At 35.1% G+C, this 25,224-nt stretch overlaps 1 protein-coding gene across 3 annotated transcripts in view; it reads left to right on the forward strand.

The window, feature by feature from the left end:
• The window catches only part of ST7L (suppression of tumorigenicity 7 like), a 59,386-nt gene extending 36,689 nt beyond the window's left edge, over positions 1–22,697 (forward strand). The window contains exons 12-14 of one of the 3 annotated variants that reach the window (XM_054564936.1): positions 13,333–13,483; positions 16,823–16,915; positions 21,857–22,697. In XM_054564936.1, coding sequence (XP_054420911.1) covers positions 13,333–13,483; positions 16,823–16,915; positions 21,857–22,035 — 423 coding nt within the window. In that variant the 3' untranslated portion in view covers positions 22,036–22,697. Of the gene's footprint in view, positions 1–13,332; positions 13,484–16,822; positions 16,916–18,171; positions 18,293–21,856 lie in introns of those variants that run through there. The other 2 variants (XM_054564937.1, XM_054564938.1) reach the window with 2 other exon arrangements.
• The last annotated feature ends 2,527 nt before the right edge of the window (positions 22,698–25,224 follow it).

Consider the following 25,224-nt stretch of genomic DNA (forward strand, 5'->3'; position numbering starts at 1 on the left):
AATTTAGTTCAAAGTATTTTCTTTTTAAACATTTTATCATTTTATTAGGAATAATTACAAATGGGTTATAAAGAAAACTTACTCATTTGAGTTTGATGAGTTTTTCAAAAACTCTTATTTAAATGAAGATATGTTCACCAATAAACAATAAAACATCAGCAGCAAAGAGTCAGGCTAATACCAAAAGCAACCTGCAACCTGAAAGAGATATAATATAAAGGAAAACAATTTGCTGGGCATTAAAAATCATCTCAATATCAACTCTTTGTTACCAGCACAGAGCTAATTAGCTATCGAATCCAAACCATACCAAGGTAAACGTGGCTGATGGAAGCCAGGAGTGAATAATGGGGGCACGGCGGGGAGTTCCTCTGTGCAAGAGATCCCAATAGTGTTTTGGAGCATTTCCCTGGCTGGTACAAGCAGTGTTAGAAGATCTTTTTAGCAATACAGAAAAATAAATACAAATGGAATGCTACATTTATTTTTTAAAATCAGCGGAGTGTCCCAGGAATGATAAAGGTATTGGTAAAGTAAAAAGGGAATAACTTTTTTGAAAGATTTTTAAAATTTATTTTCAGAGAGGGGAAGGAAGGGAGAAAGAGAGGGAGAAAGACATTGATGTGCGAGAGATATATCAGTTGTCTCTTGCAGGTCCCCAACTGGAGACCTGGCCTGCAACCCAGGTGTGTGCCCTGATGGGGAATTGAATCGGTGACCTTTCACTTCACAGGCTGGTGCTCAGTCCACTGAACCACGCCAGCCAGGACAGCAAGGGGATAACTTTAAAACATTATTCGTTATGGGCTCAAAAAACACTCAAAACAAACCTATTTAAAGGTGTCACAATAGCTAAGTCCAGGCATTCAGGCTTAAGGGAAGTAAAATTAAAAGAGGACCCTATTTTCCTCCAAGTTAAGGAGAATTCTTTAAAACCAAACATACTGCTGAAGTGCAGCATTTGGTAAACAATAATTGGCAACAAAGTAAGTTTAAATGCTATAATCTTCTGCCTAAACCAGTTCCAGATACTGTTTAATAACCAAGATGCAAACCAATTTTGTTGTAATAAGCCTAGACCACTTCTATCAAACATATCCTTGGTTAGATATCCAGTTTCATTTAGCATTTTGAAAGCTCATTTGACAGCCAGTTTGGTCCCTCATGCAGTCCAGTTCCTTGTGTAGCACAAGTGGCTTAAACATACCCTGTTCTGTTGTGAAGAGACTGAAGACCCGATTTATCTGCCATTTGACTAATGGCATTGGCATTTGGTAAATCCTGTTTGTTTGCAAAAAGCAGCAACACTACATCTCATAACTCACCTTCTTAAAGCTTTTTTCCCCCTTTGTATGTATGTATGTATGTATGTATGTATTTTTTGCAGCTCTTAGGCTCCTTCCTGAATTCTTTCATGCTCATTGCTGTCTACCACAAAAATAAGACCCTTGGTATTCTTGGAGTAATGGAAGTTTTGGTTTATTTCTGGTTTATCCGTATTCCTTCGAGGCAGCTTTTGAGGATTTGAAACCAATCCTGAGGGTTTTACTGGGACTCTCACTCTTGACAGGCTTTGAACTCTTTCTTTTGTTCCCTTAGTCTTATGAAACTGGCAAAAACCCTGACCAGCCTCTTAGCCATCTTATCTGGAATTGGCAAATGTTGCTACAATAAAAGAAGCTCCAAATGTGCCTTACTACTCTGATTTCTGCCTTCCTTGGATTGTGGCTTTGTAATTCCTTACCTTTAACTAACTGTAATGTATTTGACTAGATTTTAAAAATATTTTGTTCAGCCTTTTCAGTTGTCTGGGATGGTTGATCTGAATTACCCAGTCTTTTATTACTGGAAGCAGAGTTCTGAAAATACTTTTATGTGAAATGCTCTGCTCTTTCAGTCTTCAGAGTGGTTAAGAGAATGGGTTCCACAAACTAGACTGCCTAGATTTATATTCTGGCTCCACTGCTTAACGAGCTATATGACCTTGGACAAGTTATTTCTCTGGACTTGAGTTTCTCCTTGTGTAAAATAGGGATAATATTCCCTATCTCTTAGAGTTGTCATTAAGATTAATGACTTCATTTCTTTAAAGTGCTTATAAGGGTGCCTAACAGTAAGCATTAAAGAAGTGATTGTTACTGTTATTGTCCAGGATGGGATGGGAACCTGTTCCTTGTGTGAGAAGATGAGCAGCAGTTCTTAATCAGAACTACTCAAATTAAATATACCACTGAGATGTCTAAAACCTTTATTTAGTTCACATGGAAAATAAAATGTGGACTGTTTCCTCTGGCTGTGGGCTTCTTTCCTGCCTCAGAAACTTTCTTCTGCAAAATGTATTCTCAGTAGTAATAATTTTGATGAGATGAATTGTGTGTTTTAAAACTACTGCTGGAGTCACTTCGATAAGGGAGGGCAGTGGAAATTCTAGGTGTTGCCCTAATTACAAAATTAAATTTTTGATAGAAAATATATCTTAATTTACACACACACACACACACACACACACACATTGAAATACTACTAAACAATCCCAAGAGAAATGAGAGAAGACCTAAATAAATGGAAGATATATACCATACTTATGAATTGGGAGACTTAATATTGTTTAGATCACAGTTCTCCTCTAATTGATCTATAGATTCAATGCAACTCCTGTTAAAATCCTAACAGGCTTATTTGTAGACATTGACCAGCTTATCCTAAAATTTATATGGAAATACAAAGGACCTAGAATAGCCAAAACAATTTTCAGAAAGAAGAACAAAGTTAGGATAGGCTTTACACTGTCCAATATGAAGACATTTTAGAGCTTTTTAAAAAATACATTTTAACAGTAATTAAGGTAGTATAATATTGACGTAAAGACTGAAGTATAGATTAGTGAAAGACAATAGAGAGTCCTGAAACAAACATCATTATGGTCAGCTGATTTTCAACAAGTGTTCCAAGGCAATTTAGTGTTTAGTGAGGAAAGGACAGTTTTATCAACTAATGTTGCTTGAACAATTAGGTGTTTATATATTTAAAAAAAAACAGCAACAAACACCCAGCCGTAGCCAAGTGGCTCAGTTGGTTGGCATGTTACCCAGTGCAGCAAAAGGTTGCTGGTTTGATCCCAAGTCAGGGAGCCATACCTAGGTTGCAGGTTCGATCCCTGGTCAGGGTGCATACACGATAGATGGTTCTCACATCCATGTTTTCCTCTCCCCTCCCCACCCTTCCCTCCCTCCCCTCCCCTTCGCTCCCCTACTCTTCCCCCTCACCTCCCTTCCCTTCCCCCTCTCCCCTCCCCTCCCCTTCTCCCCTCCTCTCCTCTCCTCTCCTCTCCCTGTAAAATCAATAAAAACATATCCTTGGGTCCGAATCAAAAAACAAAAACTCAGACCCCTTCCCTCATACCATACACAAAAATGAACTCAAAATAGATCATAAATCTAAATGTAAGAGGTAAAATTATAAAACTTCTAGAAGGAAACTGAAGAAAATCTTTGTGCTTTGGGCTAGGCAAAAATATTTCCAAAAACACAATCCATAACATAAAATCGATAAATTTGACTTCTTAAAACATTTGTTTTTCAAAAGATATCATTAATAAAAAGGGAAGATAAGCCAAAGATTGGGAGAAAATATTTGCAAGTCATACATTTGTTAAAGGACTTGTATTCAGAACACATAAAGAACTATTACAACTCAATAATAAGAGGACAGATGACTCAATTAAAAAATGGGCAAAGGATGGAAACAGTCACTCTACCAAAGAAAATACATGAATAACTAATAGGCACATTAAAAGATACTCTGCATTAGTAATCATTGAGAAATACAAATTAAAACCACAATATGATATATTTTATACCCACTAGAATGCCCATACTATGAAGACTGACAATACGAGGTGTTGGCAGGAATATGGAGAAACTTCATACATTGTTGTTGGGCATGTAAATACATCTACTTTGGAAAACAGTTCTGCAGTTAAACATACATACTTACTATATGACCCATCAATTCCATTACTAGGTATCTATGCAACAGCAATGAAAACATATTTTCATACAAAGACTTGTATGCAGTTGTTCATAGCATTGGTTGCAAGAATAATCCAAAAGCAAGTGAATGAATAAATGAATTGTGGTATATCCATAAAATAGAACACTTCTTAGCATTAAAAAGGAATTATAAATACATGGAACAAAATAGGTGAACATCAAATACTCTTTGTCAAGTGAAAGAAACCAGACACAAAAGACAACATATTGTATGATTCCATTTATATGCAATTTCTAGAACAGGTGAAATCATAGACACAAAAAGCAGATCAGCGGTTCCTTGGGGCTGGCAGTGGGGATTGACTGCAAACAGGAGCAAGGGAACTTTCTGTGGTGATGGTTGCACAACTGTATAAATTTACTAAAAATCATTGAATTCTATACTTACCAGGGTGAATTCTGTGATATGTAAACTAAACCTCAATAAATCTGTTTAATATATATACTTAAATTGTATATTTTAAAAGTGTATAATGTGTATATACTTTAACATTTTAAAATAATTTTTATTTATAAGTAGAAATTTGCCTATTTCCCCCAATTTATATGTCACAACCAGTTGACAATTCAGCTCTTTTAAAATATTCGGCTAAGTAGAATGGTGCTATAATTTTACATTATTGTTTAAGCTGGGTGTTATCAAACAGGATAATGATTAAGGTTTGGATAATATCCCACTTAAATAACATTAGTGTTATATGAACTGCAAGAGCTCTGGAATTTGCGGCTGTCTGTGTTTGTTAGGGCTTTACAAGTGATGAAGTATGTAAAGGTGTCTCTCTCTCTCTCTCTCTCTCCCCCTCTGCTGTTATTATGGTCTCTATTCCTGACTCCCAGCTACAGCCAAGCAAACATAAAGGGCTTTTGGGGTTTTCTTCCTCAAACTTCACCTGTGGGTCTTAACTTATTTAACTTAATGAACAGTGACATTTTAATATATATTAAACATTCTTTTAATCTTACAAATTTATTATGCAAATTTGTCAAATGTTATATGAATCTTACCAGTAAAATGACAAAGGATAAAGCTGTTTTCACAGGAAACATATTTTGGCAACTTTCCATATAACTACAACAGAAATGGCTCTAGGTCTAGAGTTATGCAATTTGTTAAAGCTGGAAACTATTAGAAGTGCAATAGAGAAAGATCACATAAATCTCTTCAGGCTATGAATTTGCTTTAGATATTTCATTAATATTGATTGTACAGATTTTTTTTAATCTACTGAATGAATTTCAGTGTACAGTAACTATAATAGTAATAGTTAAAAATTAGAACAGCATGTTTTCATGGTTTTTGACTTATTCTTCATTACCTAACTATGACTTTGGTTCAACAAACATTTTTTTTTTTAGTCACCAAACAAGAAAAAGATTGTGCATATTTCAGCTACTATAGAAATTGTTAGATTTTAAAATTTTATAGTAGAAAATGTTTTATACCTTTTAATTATTCCACAGCATCCTGTTTCAGTCATTCTAATGTCTCACATTCTTTATTATTCAACCATCAAGGAGTTTATAGAAGGTATGTTTTCTTTTTGGAGATGATTCACATATCACAAAATTTACCCATTTAAAGTACATATTCCAGTGATGTTTAGTGTATTCACAAGGTTATACAGTCATCACCACTACCTAATTCTAGAACATTTTTATTATGCCAAAAAGAAACGCTGTGCCTATTATCAGTCACTCCCCACTTCTTCCTCCCCCAATCCTTGGCAACCACTAATCTACTTTTTATCTCTATGGCTTTGGAATCACACAATATGTGGCTTTTGTATTTGACTTCTTCCACTTAGCATAATGTAGCATGTATCAATACTTCATTTCTTTTTATGTCTGAATAATATTCCATTGTATGAATATTCCACATTTTGTTTTTCCATTCATCAATTGATGGACATTTGGGTTGGATTCACTATTTGGCTATTGTGAATAATGCTGCTGTGAATATTGATGTCCAAGTTTTTATGTGAACACATGGTTTCACTTTTCTTGAGTATATACCTAGGAGCGGAACTGACAGATCATATGGTAATTATATGTTAAACTTTTTGAGAGAATGCCAAGCTGTTTTCCAAAGTGGCTATGCTATTTTACATTCCCATCAGCAATGTGTGAGGAAGGGCTCCAATTTCTGTACATTTGTGCCAACACTTGTTATTGTCTGCCTTTTGATTATAGTTATCCTAGCAGGTGTGAAGTTTGTGGTTTTGGTTTGCATTTCCTTAATGACTAATGATGCTGAACATCTTTTAATGTGCTTACTGTCCATTTGTGTATCTTCTTTGGATAAATGTCTATTCAGGTTCTTTGCACATTTTTAAAATGTCTTCTATTATAGAAGGTATTCTTTAACATTTTTATTACAGTAGGCCATTGAGATTCTCAATTAATATGATTCAAAACCATTGGGAATCTCCATAGTTAAAAATACCACTGTAATATGTAATTTTACCCATGAAATATAAATAGGAGAGTCATGAGCCTTGCTGAGATATGGATGCTGAAGACTAAGGCAGGGTTATTCATTAGGTAAGTTACCCACATGTGTACACCAGCCCCAGAGCACATGATTCGAATTTGTGCCCTAGCAAAATGATGGCTTTTACAAATCAAGGATGTTTAGAGATACCACAGATGATTGAAACTGAAAATATTAACTCCATGAATGTTAGTGATCTACTATAGATGTAATTGTTCTTAGTATGACACTCTGCAAGTCAGGTTGATCAGAAATTGAAGCCAGTAGGATGATGCTTGTCCCATTCGCCACAGAAGATACTAGTTCTTTAGCAGCAGGCTTACATTTCATTGGCCAGACTCCCTATATTAGAGATTTCCCTATATTTAAAAGATAAGAGGGAATCAGGCAGTCTGTTGAGATGCTGAGTGGCATAGCAGTAGTAAAAGGAGAAACAGGAAGTGGCACTGCACGTAGAGCACGGTGAGGCTGTGCTGTGGGCTAGGTGGAAGAGCTGAGAAGTGAAATGCTTACCTTGACGTGCTGCTCTGTAGGATGGTGTGGGAAGGAGTTTTCCTGTGGCAGATGTCCTCTTTAGCCTCCCTTCCCTCTCTTTTCAATGTAAGATCACTTTCCCTGTGCCCCTGAGGCTGTTAGGTAATACTATGTTTTCTTTCAGTTTATTCATATTGTATTTGTTTTCTTTCTTGGTGGGAACCATCTTTAGTCTCCTCCCTAATACAGTCCCCCATGTGGATGTTTTGCATTCGGCCTGCCTGTCCAATCTCATAGAATGTGCACTGAGAAAACTAATTGCAGAGATAAATTGGTTCTTGGTGTGCATGACTGATCAAGAGCAAAGTACCTTAATTTCAGATGCCTTCAGAGAGGTTTTTCTTTAACCTCTGCTTTTAAGAGGAAGATTATAAAGCATTATCATTACTTCAGGTCAGAATTATATTGCTTTTGGTCAAAAGCAGTTGCAAGATTTACAAAGTAGTAGAAACAAAGTAATCTAAAGATAAATTATAAAGATCAAAGCAATCCAAAATTAAAGTGAATTTGAGTATAAGCATAGGTATGGTTTTAGAGTTATAAAAGAAACCATCAGACCATATATCATCATGTCTTTTTAACTGTAGCTTCCAAAGTAGCTTTAATTTTTATATTTTTAGTGAAAAGCAAGAGGCATGAATTAATTGAGTATATTGTTCATAGTTTAATTGTCCCAAGCAATTTCTGATTTATTGCAGATATAACACTAAGATGATTTGGAAGTAATATGGAAGGTCCTGTAGCATGTCCTAAGTACCAACCTGGGTTTATATCTTCAACTATGTTTGGTTTATTGATAATTTCCAAATATGTATCTTTTAACTCTGGCTACCTCATCTGTAGACTTCATTGCTATCTAATTATGGAAATTTTAATTGGATATCTAATAGGTACTTCAGGGACTTTAATGTGTCTCAAACTGAATTTTTAAAAATTTAATTCTCTTCTTCAACTTTCCTGTCCTTCCTTAGTTAGATATTCTGATTTATGTCTTCATTATCCTCTTCTTATTAAACTTTACTTCTGCCCTTTCCAAGTTAGCAACTTGTATTATGGCCTTTGAAATGTCTTTCTGAGCTAGCCATCTACTCCACCCTACCATCACTATCGTGCGCCCTCAGTACCTATTCTTTAAAAAATTATTATTGTTATTATACAAGTAATGAGTATTTTTTACAAAAAATTCAGACCCCTCAGAAGTTTCCATAGTAAAATTTCTTGGGTTCTTTCACTCTCGATTCTACTTCTCTAAAGTAACCACGGTTTCTATTTGGGTTTTTTTTTTTTTGCCATTTCCTTCCTTCCTTCCTTCCTTCCTTCCTTCCTTCCTTCCTTCCTTCCTTCCTTCCTTCCTTCCTTCCTTCCTTTTCTTATTTATCTTTCTTTTTTTTTTTTTAGGGAGAGAGGGGAAGGGAGGGAGAAATAGAGGGAGAGAAACATCTATTGGTTGCCTCGTGTATGACCCGGGACCGAACCCGCAAGCTAGGCATATGCCCTGACCTGAACAGAACCAGTGACCTTTCCCTTTGTGGGACAACACCCAACCAACTAAGCCACACCAGTCAGGGCTATTGCCAGACGTTTTCTATGCATTTCTAAACATATAGATATGTTTACCATCTCTTGCTTGGATGAGTAAAACAGATTCCTCACTGGTCTCCCTGCCATCAAACCCTCTCCACTCTGGTTATTGCCAAAGTTATCTACCTAAACAGCAAATCCTACTCTGCTAAAAGAGCTCTGCTTGTTCTCTATGGGCTATGAGATAAGGGCCCATCCCTTAGTATTGCATACATAGAAACCCTTCACTGTCTGGGCCCAGCGTATGTCTCTGGCCTTGCTCCTTGTCACATCTGCCTTGTTCCTTCTCTCCAGCACCACTATTTCCTGGATAGGTCATGGCTCATCATATCTCCCTACCATTTTACAGATGCCCAGTCTCTTCTTTACGCATCACGTCGCTGCTCATTCTTCAAGACCCTGATCATCTGTTGTCTCTTTTAAAAGTGTGTTTCCACTTTTCCCTAGCAGAGATAATGGCTCTCTCCCCTCTGTTCCTTCAGAACGTTAATCATAATGTTTTTTTCTTCTCTATGTCCTTCCCTTAGTTCCCTGTAAGCTTTTTAAAAAGCACTATTGGATTGCTTCTCATTTTATGTCTGATACTCTGCCTAGTGTATAACAGGCATTTAATGAATGTTTGGTAAATAGACATGTCTTTGGTTTTAATTTGTATTACAATAAAGACCTAAGTTAGAGAAAAATTTTGGACCCCATTATTTTGGGGAATTTTTAAGCCATTTTACGAGTTTTGACTATTTTTACTATTTTACTGTAACTATTATAAATTTTACATATAAAATTTTGCATGTCCTATATATTTTACTGTTTTTACGAGTTTTGTTTAATTATATCATCTTTGACCTTTTAAGGATGGTAGTACAATTCCAGCAAGACCTTATTTCTCAACTTAAAAAATAACTTTTAACGGAATACTATGCAACAACTAAAAATTCTGTTAGACTTAAATAGACAGGAAGAAATGTACTCCTAAAATGTATTATGAAGTAAAAGTGAGTTACATAACAGTTTGATCCTATTTTTAAGAAAAGAATGTGATACTTAAGGAAATACCAACAAACATAAATCAGATTATCTTTATTTTCTTTATTCTTTTATTCTCCAGTCTTGTAATATATTATTTTTCTACTATGTAACTCTACAATGTTTGCATTTCTTGTAAGCAGGAAAAAACCAAGACAAAAACAAAACCAACAACCTCTCAGTTTTTAATCTTTCATATTCTTCTTAGAAAAGTGAAGTCTGGGTAGCAGATTTTTTTTTTTAGCTTGCACAGAAATTTAGAATTATCATTAAGTAGAAACTGAAATATAAGTATTAGTTTGAAGACAGTTTAGCTATATATATAAGATCAAGTCAGGTTTAAGTATTTTAGTGCCTTCTTTGGGTAATATAATGTGCTAGTGCTGCAATAGAATATGAAGGATATTGTTTCTATTGTGTGGTAACTTACAGTTTATGCTGGATAGTAGAAATTCTTGAGTAGCAGTTTGTGATGATGATAAAATAAGTCACAGTTTTCCTATAATTACCTTATTTAAACACATTTTCCTCAAACTGAAAATTTTCCCTATATTTTGAGGGTGAAGTTTTATTTTAGTGTCTTATTAGAAACTGAAAAATAAGATTTGCTTTGTTTTAAAGTCAAATTGGAAAGGACATTTGGTAGTTTTGATAATAAAAAATTAAGGTAGCCTAAGGAAGATTTTTTTAATGGTTAAATAAAAAAGATTTTTACATATAAACTCCTGAAGTATCATTTCCCAATAAGTGTGCCATGTGTGTTTGATTACTATCTGAATTGTCACAGATTATTAAACTGAAAATACAGATGTATAGTTGCTGTTCCAAAAAGTATCTTCTTGACATATTAAGTTGACATTTTCTATAAGTTCTATTGAATGATTGTTAACTGAGTATCTTTGCTTCCCATTTGCTAAGTGACTACAAAGATAGGGTTAGTTTAAAGCTTCCTGGTTCTAAAACTCATTGAAAATAATTCAGTATATTTTGTCTTCCCTATCTGTAAAATGAGGCAGAATGTTAATAGAAATGAGTTGGTTTAAGTATTAAACAGTTTTCTTCTGAACCTGAGGTACTCCTTTTTATGATGGAGATTTCACTGTGATTGCTGCATTTTCTTTGCTTCCTACTGAAGAAGCTCTTCATGCACTTGCAAGGAACATAAGGAGTCATGTCAGAGGTCAGCTATTTGAGTCCATTTTCCCACAGCTGCCTGGTGCGAGTGATCTTTTACTGTGTTTTAAAAAAATGGGCAAGGATTAAAGAGGATTAGGAAGAATATTACCCTCCTGAATATAGGCCCAAGGCACTAAGAGGAGAAAACCCAACCAGGCAGCAAACGGGCTTTGCTTGACCAGGACACAACCTCTGCTGCATTCCTTTAAGAAACTGAATGGGAAATGTTAAGTCCCCAAACTGGATTAGTAAATAATCTCATAGCTTGTGACATCTGCTAAAATAAATTGATGAGCAGATTGCATTCTTACACTTTGAGGAGAGAGCCAGATAAATCAAGACTAACAGTAATTCTTTTTTTCTTAAATTTCAGCTTTATTGAGTTATAGGAGTAAGAGTCTTTAAAGATGGGCATTAAGCTCAGTAAGTGTTGGAAAGACACGTTTCATAAAAATTATTTTACATATAATAATATAATGTATACATATATAGATTAATAACCTAAGGCTTAAGTATGAAACCACTACACTTATTTTGTTTTTAAGATTCTGCTTGCTTGTAGCAGTTTTACAAACTTTTTCACAAGTTCAACTATTTAATTTATGTTGTTTATCTCATTAGTTTGTGTAACAATCTGAGGAATTTAGAATTTGAAATGTGAGAATATATCTTTTGAGACACCTCTGGAATGTTTCTCTTTTTATATTTTATAACAAGTTAATGTGTTTTGGATCTTATGACACAAAACGTGGTATCACATTATTTAGAACCAAAGAGGTCATTTTAAACCTATTTTAGTAGGGGAAGTGTTTGCAAGGAAGTATTTAGCTAACTGAAATTTTTAAAAGATTTTTTTTTGAGTTGAGCACTTTAATAGTAAAGATGATGTACAAGTGATTAATTTTGCATCTTCATATAATTAGTACATTTGACTAGTGTAATAACTGTGATTATATTGGTTTTGTTATAATATTAAGGCAAGTATTTTCTTGAAGAATTTAAGATAGAATTTAATTTCACCTATGAATAAGAATCGATAGGCTATAGTTTCTTTAACAAGCACACCCACTAATCCCTTAAATGCATCTTGTTCTCTTGGCTCAGTGCCTTTGTTCAAGTTGTCCCTGTACTTTGAATATGTCCTCTTGTTCTTTTCTCCACCCACCCCCAATCCGCTCATCCACATTCCATCCATCTTTATATATCAGCTCAAATCCCAAATTCCATCGAGAGGTTTATTTTCAGCCCCTTAAGCAGAATTAATACCTCCTAAACGTAGAGTTACCATATGACCTAGCAATTCCACTCCTAGGTATATACCCAAGAGAGATAAAAACAGATGTTCACATAAAATTGGTACACAGATGTTTTACAGCATTATTCAAATAGCCCTAAGGTGAAAAGTGCCGAATAGCCATCAAACGATGACTGGATAAACTAATGTATTATACCCATACAATGGAATATTATTCAGTCACAAAAAGGAACAAGGTACTGATACATGCTGTAACATGGATATACTTTGAAAACATTTTGCTAAGTGAATGAAACCAGTTACAAAAAACCATGTATTATGCGATTCTCTTTGTATGAAATATCCAGAATAGGCAAATCTATGGAGACAGAAAATAGATGAGTGGTTGCCTAGGGCTTATGGGGAATGGTGGAATAGAGGGTGATAACTAAAGAGCACAAAGGTTTCCTTTTGAGGTGGTGAAAATGTTCTAAAATGGCTATCCTGATGGTTGCACATATCTGTGAATGTACTAAAGACCATTAAATTGTGTATTTTAACTGGGTGAATAGTAAAGTATGTAAATTATCTCAATAAAGCTACTATACAACACTAAATTAAAAAATTAGTACCTCCTATCCATATTCCTATATGCGTTGTTATACCTCTAATAAAACACAGCACAGTCGCACAGTCTGTTTATAATTATTAATTTAAGAACTCCATCTTTCTCATTGCATTATGAAGCTCCAAAAAAAAACAGTAGCGTTTTTTGGTATTCTCTAATAAGCAAGTGCTTTTCTCTCCATATTCAATTAATTTACTTGAACTTCTTCACAATTAAGTTCTGTCCCCTGTAAAATGGGAATGAGAAAAAAAAATTCAATGTTGCCACAAAGGGTTGTTACAAAATGGTATTCTATAATGTTTACACTTAATTAGTTTTTGGAAAAATAAATGCTTGTTCTCATATTACCTCAGCTTGAGTTTCCATTTTGTATTTAGCAAGGTCACATATAAGCCATTTATCACCTATTGTTACTGATAGAAATATTCTGGTCCTTAAAATTTGCATAGAAAGCATTTTATATACATTTATCTGTAGGAGCTTAAATGTCATTCCAACTAGCTTAATGTTTGTGACTTTGTAAAATTTAAATCTACATTTTTGTCAGTTTGAATTTACCACAATTTTTCTTTTTTTTCCTGTGATGTGTCTATGTGTGTGTTATTTTTTTTAGTATTTACTAGAGATGAAAAGCCTAATTTTACCTCCAGAACACATTCTGAAACGGGGTGATAGTGAAGCAATTGCCTATGCCTTCTTTCACCTTCAGCACTGGAAGCGAATAGAAGGTGCTCTTAATCTGTTACAGTGTACGTGGGAAGGCAGTAAGTATTCTTTTCCAAATGTAACCCTGATCTCTCTGACTATTCATTGCACTCACAGGCAGTCTTTTTAAATGAGATTGTCTGAGTTTCTGTAAGGATTTGCTGTTCAGATTAGTTTCATTGTGAACTCAGTGGTGTTAGGTTTGGTTTATTGGTAGAAGAGATATTTAATGAACTTATATTGATGCTACAGTTAGGAAAAGCAGAATGAGAAACTGTTATGGTATTTTGCCATATGTTCATTTGAATTACATATTTGTAGGGAAAGAAAATAACTCATAATCCTTGGTTTATAAGCTTTTTCATATGGTTGAACAATTCTAATATATTTTAAGTTGGCCTTTTGTTTTATTTTCAGATGTGTATAACATGAAACTGTTTTTGTCACAACTAATATCAACTCTATTCTTAAAATTTTTTATTTGTGGTATAATACATATGACATAAAAGTTGTCATTTTAACCATTTTAAAATATACAGTTCAGTGACATTAAGTACATTCACATTGTCATACAACTATCACCATTGTCCATCCCCAGAACTTTTTCATTATCCCAAACTGAAATTATACACCCATTAAACAGTAACTCCTCATTCTTCCCATTTTCCCTAGACGCTGGGAATCCTTCTACTTTCTGTCTCTATGAGTTTAACTCTAGGTCCCTCATACAGTGGAAACATATGATATTTGTCCTTTTATATCTGGCATATTTCACTTAACATAATGTTATAGCATGTGTCAAAACTTCATTCCTTTTTAAGAATTAATAATATTGCATTATATGTGTATATACAACAGTTTTTTAATGCATTTATCTGTCAATGGATATTTGTTTCTACCTTCTGACTATTGTGACTAATGCTGCTATGAGCATGGGTGTACAAATACCTGTTCAGGTTCCTGCTTTCAATCCTCTTGGGTATATACCCAAAAATGGAATTTCTGGATCATGTTAAATGCTGTTTAATTTTTGAGGAACCGCCATGCTGTTTTCTATAGCAGTTGCACCATTTTATATTTCACTAGAAATAAGCAAGCATTTAACTTTCTCTATGTCCTCATCAGACTTGTTATTTTCTGTTTTGGTTTTGTTTTGTTTTTCAGTAATAGTTATTCCAGTTGGTGTGCAATGGTATCTAATGGTGCTTTTGATTTGCATGTCCCTAATATTAGTGATGTTGAACACTTGTTATTGTGCTTATTGGCCATTTGTGTATATTCTTTGGAGAATTGGCTTTTCTTCAGCTAACTACCAGATCTCTCATTTATAACTTTTTAAAATCACTAAGGAAATGAAGAAGCTTAATCAAAGTATTTTATCAGTTGACTCTTATAATAATTCTCTTGGAAAGTACACCTCTGCTATCAATAAAAATTCAAAAATAAATTTCAGCACTCATTCACTAAAATTGGTCAACCTGCTTAGTTCCCAGACTTGGCATTAAGGTGCTATGGGAGCATTGCAGCATATTCACGGAGTGGCATGGGGTATTTTAAATGCTCAATGGGAACACAGCAATATCAACATCTGTCGGACACCATTCAAACTATTACTCTAGATGGTTCATAGTTTCACAGTTAGATGGCTCTCCAGTCTCTTTTTCTTCCTATAGCTTTGCAAAGCTGGGATTTTGTTAATTTTTGTGGTTGAAAGAAGTACCACACAAAAATCAGTGTGAAACAGGAAATGAAGCTAGCACTATCCAATCTCATTCCAAGGTTTGAGAGGTTGTACAGTTCTCAACAGACTCATATACCTCTAAGAAATGATGGTTATTTAATATGAAATGATAATTTTTTCTTTTAATTTATGAGCATTTTTTCAAATCACTGCTAACTTGTTAGAACATAAACTTTTAAAGTTTTTTGGACCCACTACCTAATAAGTGGAATTGTTAGATATTTCTCTTTCAGCCTACAGGCATCATAAAAAATTACTGAGACAGAAAGGACACCATGTGTCCTTGAACCAAGAAAATTTAAGAAACTGACTTAAGGGTCAAACACTGTGCTTGACACTGATAGTGTACAGATTGATGAAACTGGGACAACTAAAACTGAGGGACTGAATATCTGGGTTATTAGACTTTATTTTGATTTTTTCCCCAGTAGTCTGTAAGCTTTTCAAAACCAGGTACTGTATCTCATTCACCTATGAATAAACAGTATGTGTCTAGCATTGAAGATTTTCAATAAGAATATAACTTACATTGTATTTCCTGTATAATCATGTTAATGCATGATTTCCTAGTGTTATCACTGATTTCCTCTGGACCTTGGACAAATCACTACTTTTTATTGTGGTCGAATAAAATCCATATTTTGATAGAAGTTTAGAGAGAGGTACTAAAGCAAAAGCAAAAACCTATCACAATTTTGATGAGTACTTAGCTAGTTTTGTAGATCAGTAAGAATTCCTGCTATAAGAAGTCTACATGCCCTCACTGGGTAGCTCAGTTGGTTAAAGCGCCACCCCAATATGCCAAGGTTGTGGGTTTGATCCTTAGTAAGGGCACATGCAAGAAACAACTAATGAGTGCAACAGATTTCTCTGTCTCTCTCTCTTTCTTTCTCTATCCTTCCCTCTGTCTCTGCCTCTCTCTAAAAAATCAGCAAACAAAAATTTTAAAAAAAGTCTAAAGAGTTGGTGACAGTCTAGATCAAGGATGGGTAAACTTTTTCACTGGCGGGCCAGATGGTAAACATCTTGTCTTTGCAGGCCATAGTCTCCATCACAACCACCCAGCTCTTGCAGCATGAAAGCAGCTTTTTACAGAATATATAAATGAACAAACATGGCTGCATTGTAATAAAAATTTTATTTACAAAAACAGAGAGTGGGCCAGGTCTGGCCAAAGGGTTATACTTTGGTGACTCTGATCTAAATTAAGCTCTGCTCATAGAAAACTTTGTTGACATCTCACATGTGAAGTTAGAAACCACTGAGAACTCTCTTAAGTTGCCAACAATATGGCCACAACAGTTATACATGTTGCAATTTTATGAAAATTACTGTAGGAAGTGTAATTCATACCCAGAGAGTAAAGTCTATTGTGTTTGTAATGAGGAGACTGAGGCAAGAAAGACCCAGCCAGTTTTATTTAGTAAGCCCTTTACTTTTATTCCAGCCTGACCATTCACTATTTTCTAAATAAACCTTATTTTTCCTTTTATTCATTCTTCTGCTTACTTTGTTTCTTTCATTAAAATGTGTCTCTAAAGAAGAACATAAGATGTTATATGAACGTTCTATAAAAATGTTTTAAAAATAGCTTTGATATATGGTATAAGATGAAAACAAGTGTGAAGTGAACATCAACATGTATTTTTTTCCTCAGCTTTTAGAATGATTCCATACCCGTTAGAGAAAGGCCATCTATTTTACCCTTATCCCAGCTGCACAGAGACTGCTGATAGAGAGCTGTTACCTAGTAAGTAAATATTCTAGCTTTCCTAAACTTAAAAGTCATGGTGAGATTGTTTTTCATAGTGTTCTCCCATTTTCAAAGTACCTTTGGTTGAAATTCAGGATAATCTTTAAATACTATTTTAGCCATTCCTTGGATGTACTTACATAATATAATTAATTTCCAAGTGTTTTTGGAGTGAAACCCTGTGCTAGATGCAATAAAGGACACAAAGATTAAAGATATTAAAAAGGGCAGGCATCTTACAAACATTTAAGAAAGAAATATTATCAATACTTTACAAACTCTTTTCAGAAAATAAAAGACGAAAGAATACTTCCCAACTCATTCTGTGATATCAATATTACCCTGATACCAAATCCACATGAAGACATTACAAGAAAAGAACACTGTAGAACAATATCCCTTATGAATATAGACATAAACGTCTTGAACCAAATATTAGCAAACTTAATTTAGGAACATGTAAAAAGGATTATACTCCATGACCAAGTGGGATTTACCTCACAATGCAAGGTTGATTTAACATCTGAAAATAAGATGTACCATATTTATAGAATAAAGGACAACAGATGAAAAAAAATTTGACACAAATTCAACACCCACTCATAATAAAAATTCTGAACTAGAGAAAAAAAGGAACTTTCTCACCCCAATAAAGATAATCTATGAAAAACCCACAGCTAACGCCATATTCAGTGGTGAAAGACTGGGTGCTTTCTCCCTAAGATCAGGAATAAGGCAAGCATGCCTGCTTTCATCAGCTGTACTTGGCATTATGCTGGAGAGTCTAGTCAGTGCGACCAAGCAACAAGCAAGAGAGAGAAATAAAAGGCATTCATATTGGAGAGGAAGGAGCGAAACTGTTTTTATTCACAGGTGATAATTTTCTATGTAGGAAAGTCTAAGAAATCCATAAAAGTACTATTAGAACTTTATAACAAGCAAGTTCAGCAAGGTTGCACAATGTAATACCAACATACAAAAAATTGCATATTTACATACTAGCAATGGACAATCCAAAAATGAAATATTGAATACAGTTCTAGTTACAGAACAGTTTAGGAATAAAATTTAACAAAAGAAGTGCAAGATTTGTACACTAAAAACTACAAGATATTGACAGGAAAATTTAAAGATAATATGAATAAGTGGAAAGATATTCCATGTTTATGGAGTGGAAGACGCAACATTATTTATATAGCAGTCCTCTCCAAATTAACCTATAGGTTCAATAAAATCCCTATCAAAAATTCCAGCAGGAATTTTGCAGAAATTCACAAGCTCATCCCAACATTTATAGCAAGAGGTAAAGGACCCAAGGAGGCCAAATGATCTTTACAAAGAAGAATGAAGTTGGACAAACTGTACTTCCCAATTTTAAACAGAGTCGTCAAAAAGTGAGGAGAACCAGAAACACGTAAGGGTGTGGTTGCTGAGACTGTGTGCGTACCCTTCCTGCTCTCAGGAAGCCTCCTCAGAGGGACAGTCTGCGTCTGTCTTTGTCTCCGCCCGCTGTCGTCCACTCACTCTTTCTCTGTGAACTGGTCAACATCTGTTTAACTTTTGTTTTTATGATTTAACCAATAAACCTGAAGGTTATGAACACTAGTCCCATGTTTCCTTATATGATATAAACCTGTGCCACAGTTTTTACAGTTCTGGGGCCATTAGAATTGAAGTCTAAGAAGGAAAGTTGTATTTTTACAAGCATCAAACTTAATGAGCTGAAAAGTTCAGACAGACAGATGAAAATGTAGGAGAGATTGTAGAAGTTGAGTATGCTGATATTTTTCTCCCAGAGTCTTTTAAATTGTCTTCCATCCTCTGAGATAAGTTATCTCTTCTTTCTTTGAACTATCAAAGTGTTTTGTGTACTTCCTAATCTTCCCCTTCTAGATTTTAAACTTGAAGGCCAGGATTCTCTTTATTGTTCCTCTATGTATATCTAGAATGTTTACCATAAAAATTTATTTTCAAGAAATATTATTTGAATTAATCATGTTTATTAATTTATTCTTATAAACATGCCAGGTACATTGTAAGTTCTCAGTAGAAATGTTAACTATTAGTACCTTTTCCTCCTTAGCCTACTCTGAACTCCTAAGCTGCTCACAGCTTAATAGAAAGATTGATAAACAATGTGTTAAGTGCTATATGTATGAAATAGATTATGAAGCTGGAATGGGGAGTGCCTAGTTTTCTAAGGTCAGGGATGATTCCTAAATCTGACTTGGGTGACTTGAAGAATGGTAAATCCATCATACAGCAGGAGGAGCAGGTTTGGGAACAGGAGTGGGGGAAGTGAGTGAGTTCAGGCTTTGAGTATGTTTCATGTGTTACTTCTCACCCATGTATACACATATACATATTCATTTAAAATGAAATATCTTATTACCTAGTCATAATTTTCTAGGCATGAATGATATCACTAAGGGAAATGGTATAGTGTGAGAAGTAAACTAAGGGTAGAACCATGGGGCACAAAAATGTCTGAGGAATGGGTGACTGATAAGGAGTCTGGAAGGTTCAGTGAAGGAGTGGTCAGAGAGACAGGACAAGAACCAGGACTAGATATCCTAGAAACTAAGAGGAGGAAAGCATTTTCAAATGAGGAGGAGTATCTGAGATACTAAGTAAGGTATGTAATTACTGAGAAGACTCTATTGACTTTGGCAATTAGAAGGTCATTGGTGAGGGAAGTTTTATTTTCTTTTCTAGGATGGTGGTGGTAGTAATTGTTCTTGTTGTTTTTCCATTTTAATAGGAACAAGGATTTTTTTTTCTTTAACAAGGCTATATAAGGCAAAGGAACAAATCTCTAATTATGGAATATCAGTATTCAAGAGGGTATTATATTAAGCTAATACATTTAGCCTAAAATAATACCCCCCAAATTATTACAAAGGCTGCCTGTTATAAGGCCAACTTTGCATAGTAATATTAATAAAGACAGGGTTATTATCATGTATTGTCAGAGCTACAGGCTGTAAGAACAGACAGTTTGCTTCTTGGCAGGCCTTTATTATTTCCAGGGTGCTACTCATTTGCAAATTCCAGGAGATTGGGGAGGAAGGATATGCTAGAGGAGGGGGGGGTTGTTTGATTATATTGTGTTCTTAGAGTATTTTTTTCTGTCTCTGACTGGTAGAATGAACACATTTTTAATAATGTGGAGTTCTAATACTCAGGAGTACTTAATGTTTTTTGTTTTCAATTCTCCTTCAACCTTGATATGACTTACAGCGTTCTGGAATTTGCTTATGAACCTCATAAGTTCAGACTTGAACTATTCCCTTAGTTCACATAGCTATGTAGTTGTCTTTAATGCCTCCTGATAAATTTTTCTCTACAAGCCAGTGATGAAATTTACTTCCAAGGGAGTGTTTCTGTGCTAGTCATCCATTATATTGATATATTAGCTAAACATTGACTGACAAATGAATCTACAGAAAGTAACCCCAAAATAAATAATTAAGTCTCATATTTTAGGAAATTATGTTATACAGCTACACAGTTTTCTGCCTTATAAAGTGGGAAAAATATTTTCTATCTCTTAGAGTTATTAACAAAGTTTTAAAGTAATATATAAATTAAAAAACACTTTGTAAACCATAAAATGCTGTACAGTTTAATCAATATTAATTTGCTGTCTCTCACATGATAGCAATTCTAGTAACCATTGATATACATAAGTATTTGTTCCCTGTCTGAAAATACCATGATTTGCATCTAGGTTTGCTGGAAGAAGCTGGCCTCTGCTGACTGAGGGATGGGGCAAAAAGGAACGCTCTTTTTTGGGTGCTGACAGCACAGTGTTGTCCACAGCTCTAATGTTTCTAATTTTTTTTTAAATTAGATTTGTTGTGTTTTCACTTTAAACATGAGTCAAGGACCTGGAAATTTTTAGCATTTTTAATGAGTTTGGTTTTGGGTTATACTTTCTGAGTATAGTATAAGACATAAAAATATCATGTCTACTGAAGGAAACTTAGGTGTAATATTCTCTGTGAATCATTATGTTTAAAAAGTGAGATTTATAGCTGACCTTGATTCAGCACTGGATTAGTCACCCCTTACTTATGTAGGATATTACATCAGGAATTCCTGGGTTTGCGTCCAGCTCTGAGCAGTCAGCTTCCCGGACTAATGAAGACCCAGAATAGCTTTCAGTTCAACAGACATTTATTGTGCACCTACTGTGTGCCAAGCAGAAGCATCGTCATAGGCTCATCTCAACGGTGTTATTCAAGTATGCTCAAATTTTGAATAAAATACACGTACTTGAATACTTTTGGTAATGGAATACCCAATTATTAGAAAAATATCTGAGTAAATGTTTGAATGTGGTAAAATAAGACAAGGGACTTCACTTATATTCAGAATCTTAGTGCTTTAGTATTCTTAGTTCGATTTTTATACTGCTCAATGAAATGCCATATATAGAATAACTAGGTAAAATGAGTAACTGATGGTTTTGGGAAATCTCCAACCATATGTCTGTCTCTTGATCTCTATACTCATCTCTGAGCTCCCAAAGAGCAAGAATTGTAATCACTGACATTTTTTAAGGGCTTACAGAGTTCATCATAACAACTCCATAGCAACTAATAGAGGGTTTAGCAACTTATTCAAGATCACACAGCTAATAAGTGACAAAGCTTTTTTTCAAACCCACCTCAGCATGACTTTACAATTAATATTCTTTCCCACGATGCCATCTGAGTCGCAGTCCCCAGCACAGTATCTGGCTATGTAAATATGCTGTGGATACTGGAATAAATAATGGATAACTTTCTTCTTCCTTGCTTGGCCAGAGACTTGTTCTTTTTATTATTATTAATTTCCATCTTAGTTTTTAAAAATAGATTTTGTAGGAAAATATTAAAACCAACATACTGTATTCTGAAATAAAAACCCACTTCTACCTTTTCTCCCTTGCAGCCTTTCATCATGTTTCTGTTTATCCAAAGAAGGAGCTTCCTTTTTTCATCCATTTCACAGCAGGACTGTGTTCTTCTACAGCAATGATAGCTCTTCTCACACACCAGTTTCCTGAAATCATGGGTGTTTTTGCTAAAGCTGTAAGTATGATCTCAAGGACTTGTGTAGAGTATCTGTAAAACACACAAGAAACTCTCTCTGAGGTGTTTGTGCTAAACCAGCTGAGCAGTGGGTGATACTTGTTATAATAAATTACAGGAATTGATTTGTAAAGTCGCTGGCATCAATATATCAAACATAAGTTTTTGGTGATTTGAGCTATATTTTTGTCGCTTAAAATTTGAATACAATGGTCTTTGTAGACAATTTTTGGTGGTATAGATAGCACTTGTTACTAGCTAAAGAATAATCCAGTTCTTGTAAATGCATTTTCTTTGGCATTTAAAAATATCCCTATTTTGTAAACAAGCCCTTTGATTTTTTTAAAATTTAAATGAAATCATTAGTTCTAAGTATTTACTGAACTTTAAGAGTGTGACTAAGATGGAGAATAAGTAGGTCAGGTGGGACAGCTAGGACATTTGCCCTGGGTACCAAATGTGCCTCCTCGCTCAAATGTTTTCCCTGTTATTGTATTTGCATGTTCTTATTGACCTTCTGCAATCTTGAATGTAGAACCATGTATATAGACCTTTATTTTCAGTTTTACCATTTACTTTTAAATTACTTCCCCATTTCCTGATCCAGGTCTAGAAAGAACTTGAGGACTGATATTAGAAAGGGTATCTCATGATTATTTACTCTTTGATGTAAACTTACAAATTAACATCACTGGCTTAAAGTAAAATTACCAAAAATAAGTCCCTTTAAGTCTCTAAGCCTTTTAAAAATGTGTCTTTCTTGTACATGTTTGCATTTTACCAGGTAATAAGAGTTCAGACCCAAAAAGAAAATCATGATTCATTTATTCCCAAATAGAAAAGCACTGAGAAACATAGAAACACTAGCCCTTACTTGGTAATGTAATTTCTACATTTTTCTCTAAATACCTCCATTCTAAATCCCTGTCTCCTCACAGTTTCTTTTCCTGCCTTAAGAATAGTTTATTTTGTGCCTTAAAGATTAGTTGGTTTTCTTCTGGCACCAGTAGCAAGAGCACTGGTTTCCTTTTTTCCCTGAAGGTCAACTGTATAATGTGTTAAGTTGCCACTGGCTGTAGGCCTAGGAGTCTGAGACCACACTTGATTTTGGGTCTAGCTTCAGGAAGAATGACTTTCCGCTGTTGTTCAGGGATTATAGATATTTGGGTTGGAAACTGACTATCTTATTTTCTTTTAGTGTAAAAGGGAAGCTTAGTGATCATACCATAACTCTGTTGTTTGCAGTTGTGCTGATTGGGGAGTAAGTGCATCTAAAACTGAAATGATCTTACTGTGTAATCTGGCATGGGAAAAAAGTGGACTAGAAAGGGAACCCCATCCATTTAACAACTGGGGAAAAAATGTACAGCTGTGTATTGGAGATCACTGGCAAGCAATGGGAGAGCCACTTCAATACTGAGTTTCTCTCAGGCCAGTGGGGAGGAGGTAAAATAGAGTTAGGAGGGAGATATAGAATCTGGAATAGAGATGTGGCAGCTTGTTAGTAGTGTACTTCCATGGGGTACTGGCTAAAATTAGTGTGGGGTGTGCTCACTGTCTGCTCTGTCCATTGCTCTTGGTGTATAGTGTCTGCCTTTACCTAAGAGACCACTGATGTGCCCGAAGAGCCTTTAAGATTGCAGAGCACAAGATCCTTAGCACTCCCTCTAGCAGGGTCTGAGAATAATCATAATGTTAAAGTGGAAGCTTTTTTTTAGACCAAAAGTTATTAATTTACTGTGATTCTAGTTCATGAATAGTGAACAGGCATTTATTTACCATCTGTTGGTATTTATGTTATATATAGTGTTATATATATAGTGTTAAAAACGTGCCTGACAGCAAACTTTTGCAGCCAATCCCTGTGGCCTTCACATGTGCATTTTAAGTTCCTAAAAGCTAAGTATTTACTGAAATATTCTGCAAACCAATATTTGGTGTGCAGAAGGTCCAGGGCAGGTTTCATTTAAGAATTAACAGAAAATGGTCCTGGTCGGCCAGCTCATTTGGTTAGAGTGTCATCCTGATGTGCCAGTGTTGCTGGTTCAGGGCACATAGGAGAATTTAGGCATCGTGAATGCACAAATAAGTGGAACAACAAAATTGATGTTTCTCTCTCTCTGTAAAAATCAATCAATAAAAAAAAGAACTTAGTTATTATTTTTTTTAAAAAAGAATTAATGGAAAATAATTATGATCTGGGCAGTCTCCAGCTTATAGGCATAATGTTTTGACTCAGTAGCCAACTAGCCAGCCAGCCAGCAAGGGAACAAGAGGCTCACTTAGCTATAAGTATGATCTCAAGGACTTGTGTAGAGTATCTGTAAAACACACAAGAAACTCTCTCTGAGGTGTTTGTGCTAAACCAGCTGAGCAGTGGGTGATACTTGTTATAATAAATCCTACCTCTTCCCCACTTAGTAAAGTATATCTATGCACTGGGAGCATCGCCATCAATAACTGGGAGCGTTAGAACTGCAGAACCTCAGGCACTGCTCCAGACCTCCTGAATTTGTACTTTAACAAGATCCATAGGTGATCCTATATGCACATTAAAATGAGAAGCGCTGCTTTATTCTACCCGCAAAAGATGAATTTAGAACACCTGGATAATACCACCGTACCAAGGTAGAGAAGGCCGCATTGCTGAGTGGTTGTGAGTGTAGGCTCTGGAGCTAGATTGCTTTTCTTTGAATTCCAGCCCTGACACTGGCTGTGCAGCGTCGGATGCGTTACTTAACCTTTTCTCCCCTCACTGTGAAATAAGAATAGTACTTACCTCACAGGCTTTGTGTGTGTGTGTGAGGGTTAAGATGAGTTTAAAATACGCCAAGTGTTTAGAACTGTGTCTGCCCGTAGTAAAAACTGGGTGAGCATTAGCTGTGGTCGCCATTGTCATTGTCATCATCACCAAAGTGCAGCTTAGCAGGAAACCCTACCCCCGTTTCATGTTTGGAGGAGCTATGTCCTAATAGTAAACTCAAAATGCACATCCCATACAAATTGTAGCAGAAATTGTGGTATAAACATTTAAGCAATATTATTAGTACTATACTTCTAGTACCTTATGTATATGTGGGCCATAGAAAGTGGAGAAATGTTTCAAATTCTAGCCGTGGCAAACTGTCTTGCAGAATAGAACCTATTGGTAAATTTTCAAACTGTGTTAGGATTTTCAGTTAAGTCAGATAGTTGATGGCCAAATACAGTAGAAATCAATGAAGAGTT

Source organism: Pteronotus mesoamericanus, unplaced genomic scaffold, assembly GCF_021234165.1.
Source record: "Pteronotus mesoamericanus isolate MK-2021 breed Mesoamerican mustached bat unplaced genomic scaffold, CSHL_Meso_final scaffold_99, whole genome shotgun sequence".
NCBI classification, from domain to species: domain Eukaryota; kingdom Metazoa; phylum Chordata; class Mammalia; order Chiroptera; family Mormoopidae; genus Pteronotus; species Pteronotus mesoamericanus.